At 47.4% G+C, this 11494-nt stretch overlaps 1 protein-coding gene across 4 annotated transcripts in view; it reads right to left on the bottom strand.

Moving 5' to 3' along the window:
• Positions 1 to 11494, bottom strand: part of WLS (wntless Wnt ligand secretion mediator) — a 137522-nt gene that overhangs the window by 31145 nt on the left and 94883 nt on the right. For 3 of the 4 annotated variants that reach the window (XM_003784229.2, XM_023509774.1, XM_023509775.1), the window contains exon 11: positions 5977 to 6130. In XM_003784229.2, the coding sequence (XP_003784277.1) occupies positions 5977 to 6130 (154 nt within the window). Of the gene's footprint in view, positions 1 to 3984; positions 5869 to 5976; positions 6131 to 11494 lie in introns of those variants that run through there. The other variant, XM_023509776.1, reaches the window with a different exon arrangement.

Raw genomic sequence — 11494 nt, 5'->3', positions numbered from 1 at the left:
GACACGGAGCCTGGAATATTAGAAGACACTGTGAGTAGAACCCGGAATGTCAGAAGACACTGGGTGTGAGCAGAACCCGGAATGTCAGAAGACACCATCGGCAGGATGGTGGCAATGAGGGTGTCTCGGATCCTCCACCGCAGTCATCCAGTCAGGAATTCTGTTTCCCACTTTCTTTCTAAAACATTCTGATAATTTTATAGACAAAAGAACACAGAAATCAAAGCTATTATCAGGAATTGTCTGGCTTTCTACAGCACCAACTTTTATTCCCATGTGAATTGTGACTGAGTGGGTCTAGACGGCTGTTCACGTGTGCAGGGCTTTGCTGTGGCCCTGGGGAGGTGGAGCTTTTGAGCCGGTGAGAGGGCTCCACCAGCCTGCTGTGGCCCAGAAGACATCCTGAATGGTTTGCAAACTTGTTATGGCAACACCTAACAGAATACGTTTAATAAAAAGGCAGCAGCAAGGCAGAAAATGCAAGCACTCCTTGAAAGGAAAAGGACTAAAATATCTTGGCTAAAGTTCTCACTCACAGGTGGGAGCTGAAAAGCTGATCTCATGGAAGTGGAAAGGGACGTAGTTATCAGAGGCTGGGAAGGGGTGTGGAGGGGGCTGGGATGAAGGGAGGATGGACCGTGGCTACAAACATCCAGTCACACACAAGGAGTAAATTCTAACAACAGCAACTGCTGACAACAATGTATTAGATATTTCAGAGAAATTAGAAGATTTGAAATGTTCCAAACACAGAGAAATGATAAATGTTTGCAGTGATGGATATTCTAAATACCTGACTTGATCTTACACATTCTGTGCATGTAACAAAGTATCAATGTGTCTTATAAATATGTTCAAATATTATGTACATGTTTATGGGATCAATAGAAAATATTATGCATCAGTAAAATTTTTTAATATCCTGCATTTACAATAATTCTCATTAAGAGATCAGTTATCTGCTTGCAATCGTAAAATTTTCAGTTCTTTAAAAAGCATTCTATAATTTTGAGGATTTACCATTTGATGTCAAAGTTTTAGATATGAAACGTCTTTTATTTATGTTATCTTTTGATTGAAATATTTAAAGTATTTTCAACAAATGAGCAATAAACTTATTACTTCACCAGAGCCAGTTTACTAATTGTCTTACTGCTTTCAAATTAAGTCAATAAGCAGGTAAATGATTTGAAGGAAAAAAAACCCTGCATCTTACAAGGGTACATGCGAAATTTACTAAATGTAGAACACAAATGTCTTAACACAATAACTAAGAAAATGCCGTGAAGGCTGTGTTAACCTGTTTGATGAGAATATTTCAAATCGTATATATAACCAGCACATTGTACCCCAATTGCATTAATGTACACAGCTATGGTTTAATTAAAAAAAGAGAGAAAAAATAGAAAAAACTTTGTTAAATTAAAAAATACATATGTGTATATGTATATACACTCACATGCACATACACACATCAATTGATTTATAATATATGCAGGATGCCAAACAGTGCATACACATTTAAAGCAAGAAAACACTCTATTTGCAATTACCAGAGGTGCTCAATGTGACTGGTATTCACCTTTTATCATCAGTATATATTAAGTATTACAATTTTAATACAGTTTTTCCTTCCTTAAAAGGTGTGTACAAGTTTTTGGCACGGTGTATTGTGTACGTGTGTGAGCATGTGCACGGATGGTTCTATATAAATAAAATAATGAATGCGAATGTGTTTGCACCATTATTGCAGCGTGGCCAATCACCCGATGGGAAGGAGTGCAGGCACCCTCTGCTGCGCCCATCTGCTAGCCAGGCTCTCTGCACTGGAATCAGGCTTCCATGTTCTGGGAGGCAAGGGAGGAAATCTGGTCTTCCAGACCAGGCTCATGGCTCCTGGAGGGCAAGGACTGTGTCCCTCTCACTCCTCTGAGCTTCACCTCACTCCATCTCATCCAAGCTAGCACAGGGCTAAGTACTAAGGTGCTAAGTATCAAAGTGCTAAGTACTGAGGGCTCAGTGCTTCAGGTGTAAAGGGTATTTCTGAACCGTATAATGAAAGAGAAACATCAATACAGAAGACCTTAGCACGGGATGGCTCTCGCACGTGCTGCGCACTCTGCTGTTCTCTGGTCACTCCGCGACCCAAGGGCGACACAGATATCTGTCTGGAGCTTCCCTTTCCTTCCACCCCGCCCTCCCCGGACGCTTCTTGGCATCTCTAATGCCCCCAAAATAACCCCTCTCGAGGGTTCTTTCCCTTTTTAAAAATCCCCTTTTGGCATCAGAAACTACCTATTAAATTCTTGGAAAGGGGCTTTTTCCAGAAATCCATCCAGGATCCAGCTCAGGAAGGCAAGAAGCACCACACCTGGGATCCCTTCTCCGCAGCAAGGGATCTGAGCTCTTGGCTCTGGGCCTTACAAGCCAGAAGGAAAAAGCCCAAATGAACTCAAAAATAAAACCACCTCTCCATGAGAAAGGAAAAGGAGCACGAGAAGCCTGGGGGAGGACAAGGAATGCCATCCAGAGCCCCAGAGAACATAAAGATACAGTGTCCCCACCCCCACCCCTGAGAGCGCACCTGTTAGGTTTCTATGGAAGGTTCCAAACTAGGTCTTACTGAAGAGCTTCAAAATCTTTGCAAGTGCTCCATGATTCCTAGGACACGTTGTGTAGTCTGGTGGCAGATGAGGAGATGAACAGTGAGGGTAGCAGAGGAGGGAAGTGAGGAGGTATCCTGGCTGGGAGAGCCCCTTCCAAACACAGACGGCCACGGCTCCACGCAGGGAGGGGAAGGACGGGGCCAGCTGCCAGGCTCAGGGGCCGCTGTGGATGCCCCACGAGCACGTCACTGCCAGAGAGCTGCCAATCCTGCAGCTTTTGTGCTTACACTCAGGGAAAGACCCCCAGAGAATCTTCCTGCTGAACTGCTTGAAGAGTGTGGTTGAGGGGCTCCGGCCGGGTTTCAGTGCTGCTCTGTACAGGACATTGAAGAGCTTCCTTAGCATCTGGATTCGGAACGTCAGTGGCGAATTCCAGCCACAGCAACAACTCACAGTATCCACACTATTTCCAAACACTCCTGAGCCAAGGATTTAGGGGATGTGACCCTTTGTTGAGAAGTAGTTTTCAAGCTTTCTATGAAATTACAGATTGGTCTGTAGTCAACAACAAAATTCTGATGGGGAAGATTGCAGTATTCTCAGTGGGAAGGCTTCAAGCCCTGGAGGGCGGCGGCTGTGCAGGGTCAGAAGTCCTGACAGGAGCTGCCTTGTACCAGCCCAAACTCAAGTGTCCAGTGTGGGCAGACTGCTATAGAGTCTCCCTGTCCCCGCAGGGTGGCCTCAGCCCTGGGCTCCCCCTCGCCCAATAGTGCCAGAGGTGAGCACCTTTGTCCAATGTCTGGAACCCCCACCTAGGAACAGATACTATCTCCTGGCTTCCCTCTTTTTTGCCAACAGGAAGAGAGAGAATCACAGAATTTCAGAGGTCAAAAGCCCTTTACAGGCGGGAAGCGGGGGGAGAAGTCCTTTACGAGATCACTCACGTTTGCGAGAACTGGTGCACAGAGGGTTAAGTGGTTTGCCCATAATCTCACAAGCTGGAGAGTTTAGGTACAAAAAGGGGCTGCCCAAGTCGGCTCTCATAAGGACTGCCCACCAGTGTGACCCTCCCAACACTGGCAGGTCTGAGGTTCTTTTTTTTTTTTTTGAGACAGAGCCTCAAGCTGTCCCCCTGGGCAGAGTGCCGTGGCATTACAGCTCACAGCAACCTCCAACTCCTGGGCTCAAGCGAGTCTCCTGCCTCCGCCTCCCAAGTAGCTGGGATCCAGGTGCCTGCCACAACGCCCGGCTATTTTTTGGTTGCAGCCGTCATTGTTGTTTGGCGGGTCCGGGCTGGGGATTCGAACCCGCCACCTTGGGTGTACGTGGCTGGCGCCTTAGCCGGTTGAGCTATAGGCGCCGAGCCAGGTCTGAGGTTCTTTACATGGTACTTCCCTGGAAGGCAGACTCAAGGCCCTGTGTTTCCGTGAGAGCCCATCAGAACGACCATGAAGTGAAATCAGGAATCTTCTCCCCCAGCCGGGAACCCCGTGCTGCTGTTGTTGAGAAGCCCACTGCTTGTGACGTTTCTACGCGGGCAGCAAAACACCAGTGCTAGCGCAGAAAGGAAGCAGAGGTGGCCTTACGCACGAGCCTTCTGGAAGGGTAGCCAGTTGAACCAAGCGTCGAGCAAGGGGCCGGGAAACCAAACTATTCTTAGCTCAGACCGAAGGCCAGAGAGGGACGAAAAGAAGTCTTTGCACTGAAAACGTCAAGGAGAAGAGACCCTCACGTCCAGGACGCCCTTGCATGGATGAAGTGGTGAGTGTAACACCCAGAGAGATGGCAGCAGAGACCACTCAGCTCTCCCTGATCCTCGGCTCAAGGCTCCCCCCACTTCTTCTGTGTCCACCTGTCATACATCTTAACAACTCCCCCATCACCGGCCCTCTGTGGGACATCACAGCTAGTCTAGAACTCTGGTTTCTTTCTTAAGCGTCCTGAAGGACTAGTCCCAGCTAGAAAGCAAAGGTGTCAGTAAACCCTCTTCCGCCTCCTCCCACGAGCACATGCAGACCCCGGAGCCGCGTTCCCCGGGCCTGTTCCTCAGGACTCTGCTTCCAACAGAGACACCGCCCGGGCCAAAGGATCTCATGATTTGGGGAAATGGTTTACTCCAACCCTTTACAAGATTACAGTACAAGTTAGTGTCCTACAGGCGTTAAGAAGTCTTACTGTGAAGGCCACATGCATGCTGATCAAGCTGCGGATTGTCCAGCTTATCTGACATCCCAGGGAAACAATGTTCCACTGAGCAGAATTTGCAGGATTCTAATGATGGGGAGGTCAGGAATAGGTTTCCAGGAAGAGGCTGCATTTTGTCTGGGCCCAAAAGATGAGTTGGGTTTCATCGGGCCCAGATGGAGGCAGGACACACAACCTTTTTGTTCACCACACTCGCCCAGCACTTCCTAAAAGTGAGGCCAGCTCTGGTTTTATGGGACTGCCGTCCTGGTCTCTGCTGCAGGGTGGAGCGAGGGGCACAGGCACCGACTCAACACAGTAGGAACACCAAGCACACAGCACTGACTCCACACAGTAGGAACACCAAGCACACAGCACTGACTCCACACAGTAGGAACACCAAGCACACAGCACTGACTCCACACAGTAGGAATACCAAGTACACAGCAAGGGGAGCAGGTGTCAGAGAGAGAAGGGGGAAGGGTGGGGCCGCAGAGAGGATCCGTCAGGCCAAGTGATTTTAGCCCACCAAGAGGACAAGCTCCCAGCACTGGCCTGGGCAGCGATAATCACTTCTGTCTGCTGTCATGGAGAAGCCCTAGGCAAGCTCTTCCCCTCAGCTCTGCAGGCCTCAGTTTCCTCATCTGTAAAATGACAGACTGGCTGCATTCTCTCAGGTTACTTGAAGCATTCATGTTTCAGGGTTCTGTGATTATGAGATGGGACAAGACAGCTTATCCCAGAAAAGGACAAGGAGGTTCTGGGAACAGGAGGGGATTGGCAGGAGGAAAGTGAAGCCCACTCCGTCCTCCACCCTCTGGACACAGCCTCCTTCCACCTGTGATCTTAGGAGCCTGCTTCTCAGACTGGGAGGGTAAACATGGTACGATAGTGCGGCTCAAATCCAGGACTAAAGTCAGGACATATTGTAGACTAGGATGAAATGTTCTCAGTGTATTTTAGAGATTAAACAGTGAAGACTTTGGAGCACATTATCTGGTGTGTGTTGGCTTTTTGCCTGAGGTTTCCAGAATCCGTCAGGGTGCTCACACACTGTCTCCCAGGGTCAAGGTAGAAGCTGAAGGAAAGTTCAACTGGTGAACTCAGAGCTTTAGCCGCATAAGTCTTGTAGAGACAGAAGCCCACTTACCCTGAACTGAGCTGTGCTAAAGAGCCTGGGACTCACCATTGGACTGGTCCTCCCCGTAGTTCTTATGGGACGGTGCGTACAAGAACATCAGTGCAAAGACGTACAGATTCCACATCCCGTAGATGCCTGTGAAGAAGGCGCTGTTCACCTGGACTGTGACGCCGCCCCATTTCCAATGTCCTTCTGTTACCTACGGGAAAAGGACAGTGATCCTCCATTGGAACAGGAAGAATCGTAACACAAACAAAGGAACCGACCAAGACAAAAACCAGGTTTCTTCTGCGTATAAGAAAAGTGAAGGACCAGATAAGACTCCAGCATTCTGTGTTAACTGAGGTCAGTGGAGGCCTTGCTCGGTGGCGAGCACAGCTGGGGGTTCTTACCTTAAATACACACTAGTATCACTTGGGCAGTGTCTCCTGCTAAAAACAGCACCTCATTGTTGTCCCTAAATTAAAGAAACTGTGTCTGAGCCCGACACTTCTGCACAGAGGTACCGCCCTTCTGTGGCCTCCCCAGGGAGAAGTGCGGACTCTCTGCGGGCAGAAGCCAGCTCTGTTGCAGTTCTACAGTTTTAGAACCTGATACACCACAGGTGTCCAATGAATACAAGTTAATTCAAATCCAGGATCTCACTCACTCTCTTTAATGTAAGACTGGTACGATGAAGACTCCAAACTTCAGGGGTTTTTTAAGGGTAAAATAAAAACTTGCAGGGTTATTAAGAAGAATTAAGTAAAAATATTCCTAGAAACTGCCTGGCACACAGTAAAACTCATTAATTCTTAGTTATTTATATAAAGCCCTTCCAGGTAAGTCACTGCAAAGGTAATTATGAAGCATTCACATGCTTTGCAATTCTACAAGAGAAGTTTAGAAGCTGCTTTTGTCTGTGTTATTGACTTGGTGATTGTTTTAAGGCGGGGTCCTCAAACTTTTTAAACAAGGGGCCAGTTCACTGTCCCTCACCATCGGAGGGCCGGACTGCGGGCCCCTGGACGAGTCGGCTGCTAAGCAGGACAGGCAGCAGCGGCAAAAACACCCGGCGGGCCGGATAAATATCCTAGGCGGGCTGCATGGGGCCCATGGGCAGTAGTTTGAGGACGCTTGTTTTAAGGGCTGCCTAAGACATATGGATTATCCTAAGAATTGTCAACAGAGCCGTTAAGCTGAGTGACTAAGAATCTGTACCATCTCTGAAGTCAGTGAAATGATTCTGACCGCTTCTCCTTGCTACAGGAAACTTAAATGGTGATAAAAGAAAGTGGTGGATAAATGTTCCTGTGATAGCTGAATGAGCCGAGTTACATAAGCATCTGTAGGAACCACTTCTAAACTGTAAGACAGCAGGAAACTGGATCGAAATGCTAAGGCTTTTACCAAGCAGGTGGGTGTTACCTGTTTCTAGCCCAGTGCATTCATTCCGTGTTCTCTGAATACCTCGTGGTCTGCCACGGCCCTCAGCCTGCCAAAGGCTGCAAGTATAGTCCTTTCCTTCTGAAAAACCCGGAGTGTTGGTTCACCAGGTTAACCAATTACAGACTTACCAGCTTTAGTTTGGCCTTGGTGATGTATAATTGTTTGTTTCTGTGAATCATAAGCAAACCACCACCATAAGCTCATTTATTTTGGAAAATGATTCATTTTATATGAGGAGCCTAGAAGTTTTTGGTCAAGGATTTTTTATAACCATTACTAATTTTAGGACAGTGTACCAACTCTCAAGCTACTTAGGCGTTCCTAGAAATGTCTCCAAAGGTCACTCTTCTTACTTTTAAATACAGAATATCCCAATTTCGAGAAATGATAGTTCTCAAGAACATCCTACCAATGGTTTTTGGTGCTCATAATGGAAGGGGAAATGCAGCTTTGGGATACTTCCTGGAAAACACGGACTGCTGTCCTACCTCAGGGAACTGGTCCCTGTTTGATGGAGAGGTGAGAGTGGGTGGGGTGAGCCACGGGCTGGAGCACCGCACTGCTGCTCCACTGAGGCAGCGGGCCTGCAACTAGGGAAGGACCAGGAAAGACCCTACTTCCTGTGAGGTAGGCTGGGAATACCTGGATTGACAACACGATATGACTGATTCTTACTAGGGTGAGCATGACTGACCTAGCACACAGGGTGCTCAGCAGACAGGTGTTGAATGAACCAGTGAGAGTGTGAGGACATGTGGGGAAACCAGGGCAGACCCATGAGGGTAGAAAGAGGGAATAGAAACAGCTGCTCTAAAGAAATGCCTGGCAAAAAAAATCAAAGAGAAAATGTTGCAGCCCAGGGTCAGTCAGAATACTGGCACTTAAAAGTGGGAGGAGGCACCAGTGGGCATCAGCGTTATCTCATTTAAACATGGACCATCTCTTTTAGTGTCACCTAAAACAAGTGGCTAACACCGAGATCAGCAACGCTAAGATTCTTCTGTATTCAGAACCATGGTTAACAGTTATTCAATGCTAATGATGTGCCAGGCACTATATTTTCTGTGAAAGGTACTATCCAGTCTTAATAACAAGTCTGTGAGGTAGACGGGTAGTATTTCTGCTCAGCACATGGGCGAGCTGTTGCATACAGAGATGTGATATCTTGGTGTCCAAGATTCTCAGCCAGAAAGTCATGGCTCTGACTCCAGAAGAAGTTCTTAACCGCTATGCACCATGAAGGCAGGAGTTTTATCTTTAACAGGAGTTGGTCTCTGAAGACAGCCCGTGATACAACTAAGGTAAGGTCTAATTTCCTTTGGAAATTCTCTTCCTTGCCCAAATATACATTATTTACACAAGACATACATGCAGGTTTGTACATTCAAATCTGTACAGTGTGTACGCACTGGAGAATCTGGACACAGCAGTGCAGGTGCACGATGACTGGATTCACATGGGACTGTGGTTTTTCCAGTAGAACCGCTGTATGAGATGCCTAAATGACCAGGGGCGCACAGGGCCAGGGCCGAGCGAGGGGCTCTCAGACTCCCGTCTCCAACTTGCTCTGGGACACTTGCCCACTGTCCTAAGGGAGTGGCAATCACTCAGGCTACTGAATTGTCATCTGTTGAATGTGTTATTTCCTGCTGCGGGCAAAGTGCTGGACTATATAAATGAACTGTGTAGGCAGAGAAACTGTGCTGTTTGGAGCCTGGACTGTGTTTCCCCCTCTCCTCTCTCAATTATTCACGCCCGAGCCGCCCTGAGCTCCCAGCACGTTCCCACCACCGTGTACCACAGCACACAGCTTCAACAGAGCAGGCCTTGTAAGCCCAAAACCTTACTGACGCCAAGGCAGGGAGGGGACAGACTCCCCCTTGAAACTTTAGAGAGAAAAATCAGGTAGCCCCAACCCCAAACTACCCCCCTCCAAAGTAAAAGCTCACCCTTTGCATAAGTCTTATTTCTAAAACTCCCTGATTTTTTTTTTTTTTTCTGATTTCACATTTGAACAATCTACTTTTGTGTGAAACCACCCAATTATAGCCCTGGAGCCAAGTGAAGGTCAGATCCCTTCACACCCAGTAGTCCTGACAACCGACATTCCATGCACAACCAGATTTCCAAATCCCGGAGGCAGCTCTTACCGGAAACATTTCCTCTGAGAGCAGCAGAAAGAAGGGATCACACACACACAAAAGCGGGGCATGGGCTTTCTGGGAACTTGCTGCATGTGGCTTGACCTGAATGTCGGGCACCTGGGAGACCCCTTGGTGGAGGTTGGTGACCCTCTCCCCTCCACTGCCCCTCGGCTCAGAGCTGCCACCATCTCTAAACAGAACGCCTCTTTCTTTTCCAGAGGGACGGGGCTGAAATACCAGACTGTGCTGTGCCATCTCTTGGTTGCTATGACTGAGGCCATTAAAATGGCAGGCATTAAAGGGCTGCACCTCAGGACCCAGCCACAAAGCCTCAAGGTCACTGCATTCCGCAGCTTCCCTGCCTTTCATTCCTGGCCTCAGAGCTTCGATATCCCGGCGAGATCCCCTCGCATTATATTTCATGGGGCTTAAATGCAAGCTCTCCCAGCAAGCCCCAGAGTATAATGGGGGTTTTAATACATTCCTTTCACCTAAGGCCGGGATCCATTTCAAAAAGTTACCCAATAGGTCTTCTTTCAGGTGAGCTCATTGCTCTGACATTCCAAAATGACATTAAAAAATAAATCCTCTGATGACTATATTAATACAGTACCTGGGACACGGAGAGTTATGCCGGAAAACGTCTTAGATGTCTATAAATAAACCTTAAAAAAAAAAAACCAGCAGGAGGAATGTGAGGAGCTAATGGAATTCAAAAGGCCTCATTGCTACCCCCTTAGAGTTGAAATCCACTCCAGGCCGACTGTTGCAGATATAAAAAGCCAGCTGTGTTAGAAAATACTGGGGCAATGGAATATTAATCTTTCTCTCCAAAGAAAAGCCACAAACTAAGCGTCTTGGAAGACAGCTTCATTTGCTTTAAAAAGTGCACTAATTAAACACGTATAAGGTTAACTTCTGACAGCATGCAGCTGTCTTAAGAATCTGTCCCTCTTGACTTCAGGCAGAAGACTCTGGGCAGAGAGGAGACAAACACAAGCAGGGAGTGGGTGGTTGGGCCCTGAAGCGCCCTCCCCTCAGCTGACCTCAGAACACATCTTGGAATTGCCTTTTGTGCCTCGACCTGGCTTCCTCCAGGTTCCTTATTCTCCCCCATGTGCTCTGGGCTCTCAGCCTCACAGACCTGGCTGTGCTAAGCGTCATCACGCTTGCTGAAAGATTGAAGCAACGAAAAGGATTTGGTCACATGAGGGAGTTAGCCGGGGAGAAGTCAGGCCTTAGACACCCTTGTTTGAATATGGGTGTTGGAGACTCAGCTGGGGGAATAAAAAACTCATTCAGAGTTTGAAATAGTTTCACTGCATTGGGAGTGGAGAGCAAAGTTTCCAAGGCCTTATAAACAAAGAGTTAGACAGACACACAGCACTGCTGACTATCAGAGCAGATGCCGTGAGCAGAGCTCAGGGAGACACGTGGGTATTGGTTTTATTTTATCCACATTCACTTCAGCCTTCAACAGAGATAGCGCTGAACTTGGGGCTCCTTGTGTGTCCTTGAACTAAAACAGGAAACGAGTTTATCTTCATTTTCACTAGTCTCTGACTGAAAGCTAATGTTTATTTTAATCATGAATGTGAAGAAATCCCTGCGGAAGCAGCACTACCTGTGACTTTCTTATCAATAGAAATCACGGTAATTCTTTTATCAATTATAGTTGCTGTAGGTACAAATCTATCAGATACCTGTGGTGTCTGTAATATGTATAATCATCAACATTACATGTATAATATATATATGATTCTCTTTGCAACCCAAATTACTTTATTTTACTCACTTAACATTCTAAGATCTGAGACTTGTAGCTTTCGCCAAGTTGCCACAGGGGGCCGTGCACCAAAATGCTGAGAAGCTGGGGGGGGGGGCTGGAGGGGACATGCTAACAGATGGGGCAAGGCGTCCCAGGGCTCTACCCACACTCCCCAAATTCTCCATGTTGGCTCAACAACAACACTGGCAAAAGAGCCAGAGGC

Source organism: Otolemur garnettii, unplaced genomic scaffold (genome assembly GCF_000181295.1).
Source record: "Otolemur garnettii isolate 467f Iridium unplaced genomic scaffold, OtoGar3 scaffold00010, whole genome shotgun sequence".
NCBI classification, from domain to species: Eukaryota; Metazoa; Chordata; class Mammalia; order Primates; family Galagidae; genus Otolemur; species Otolemur garnettii.
This window is presented reverse-complemented; position numbering and strand designations above follow the sequence as displayed.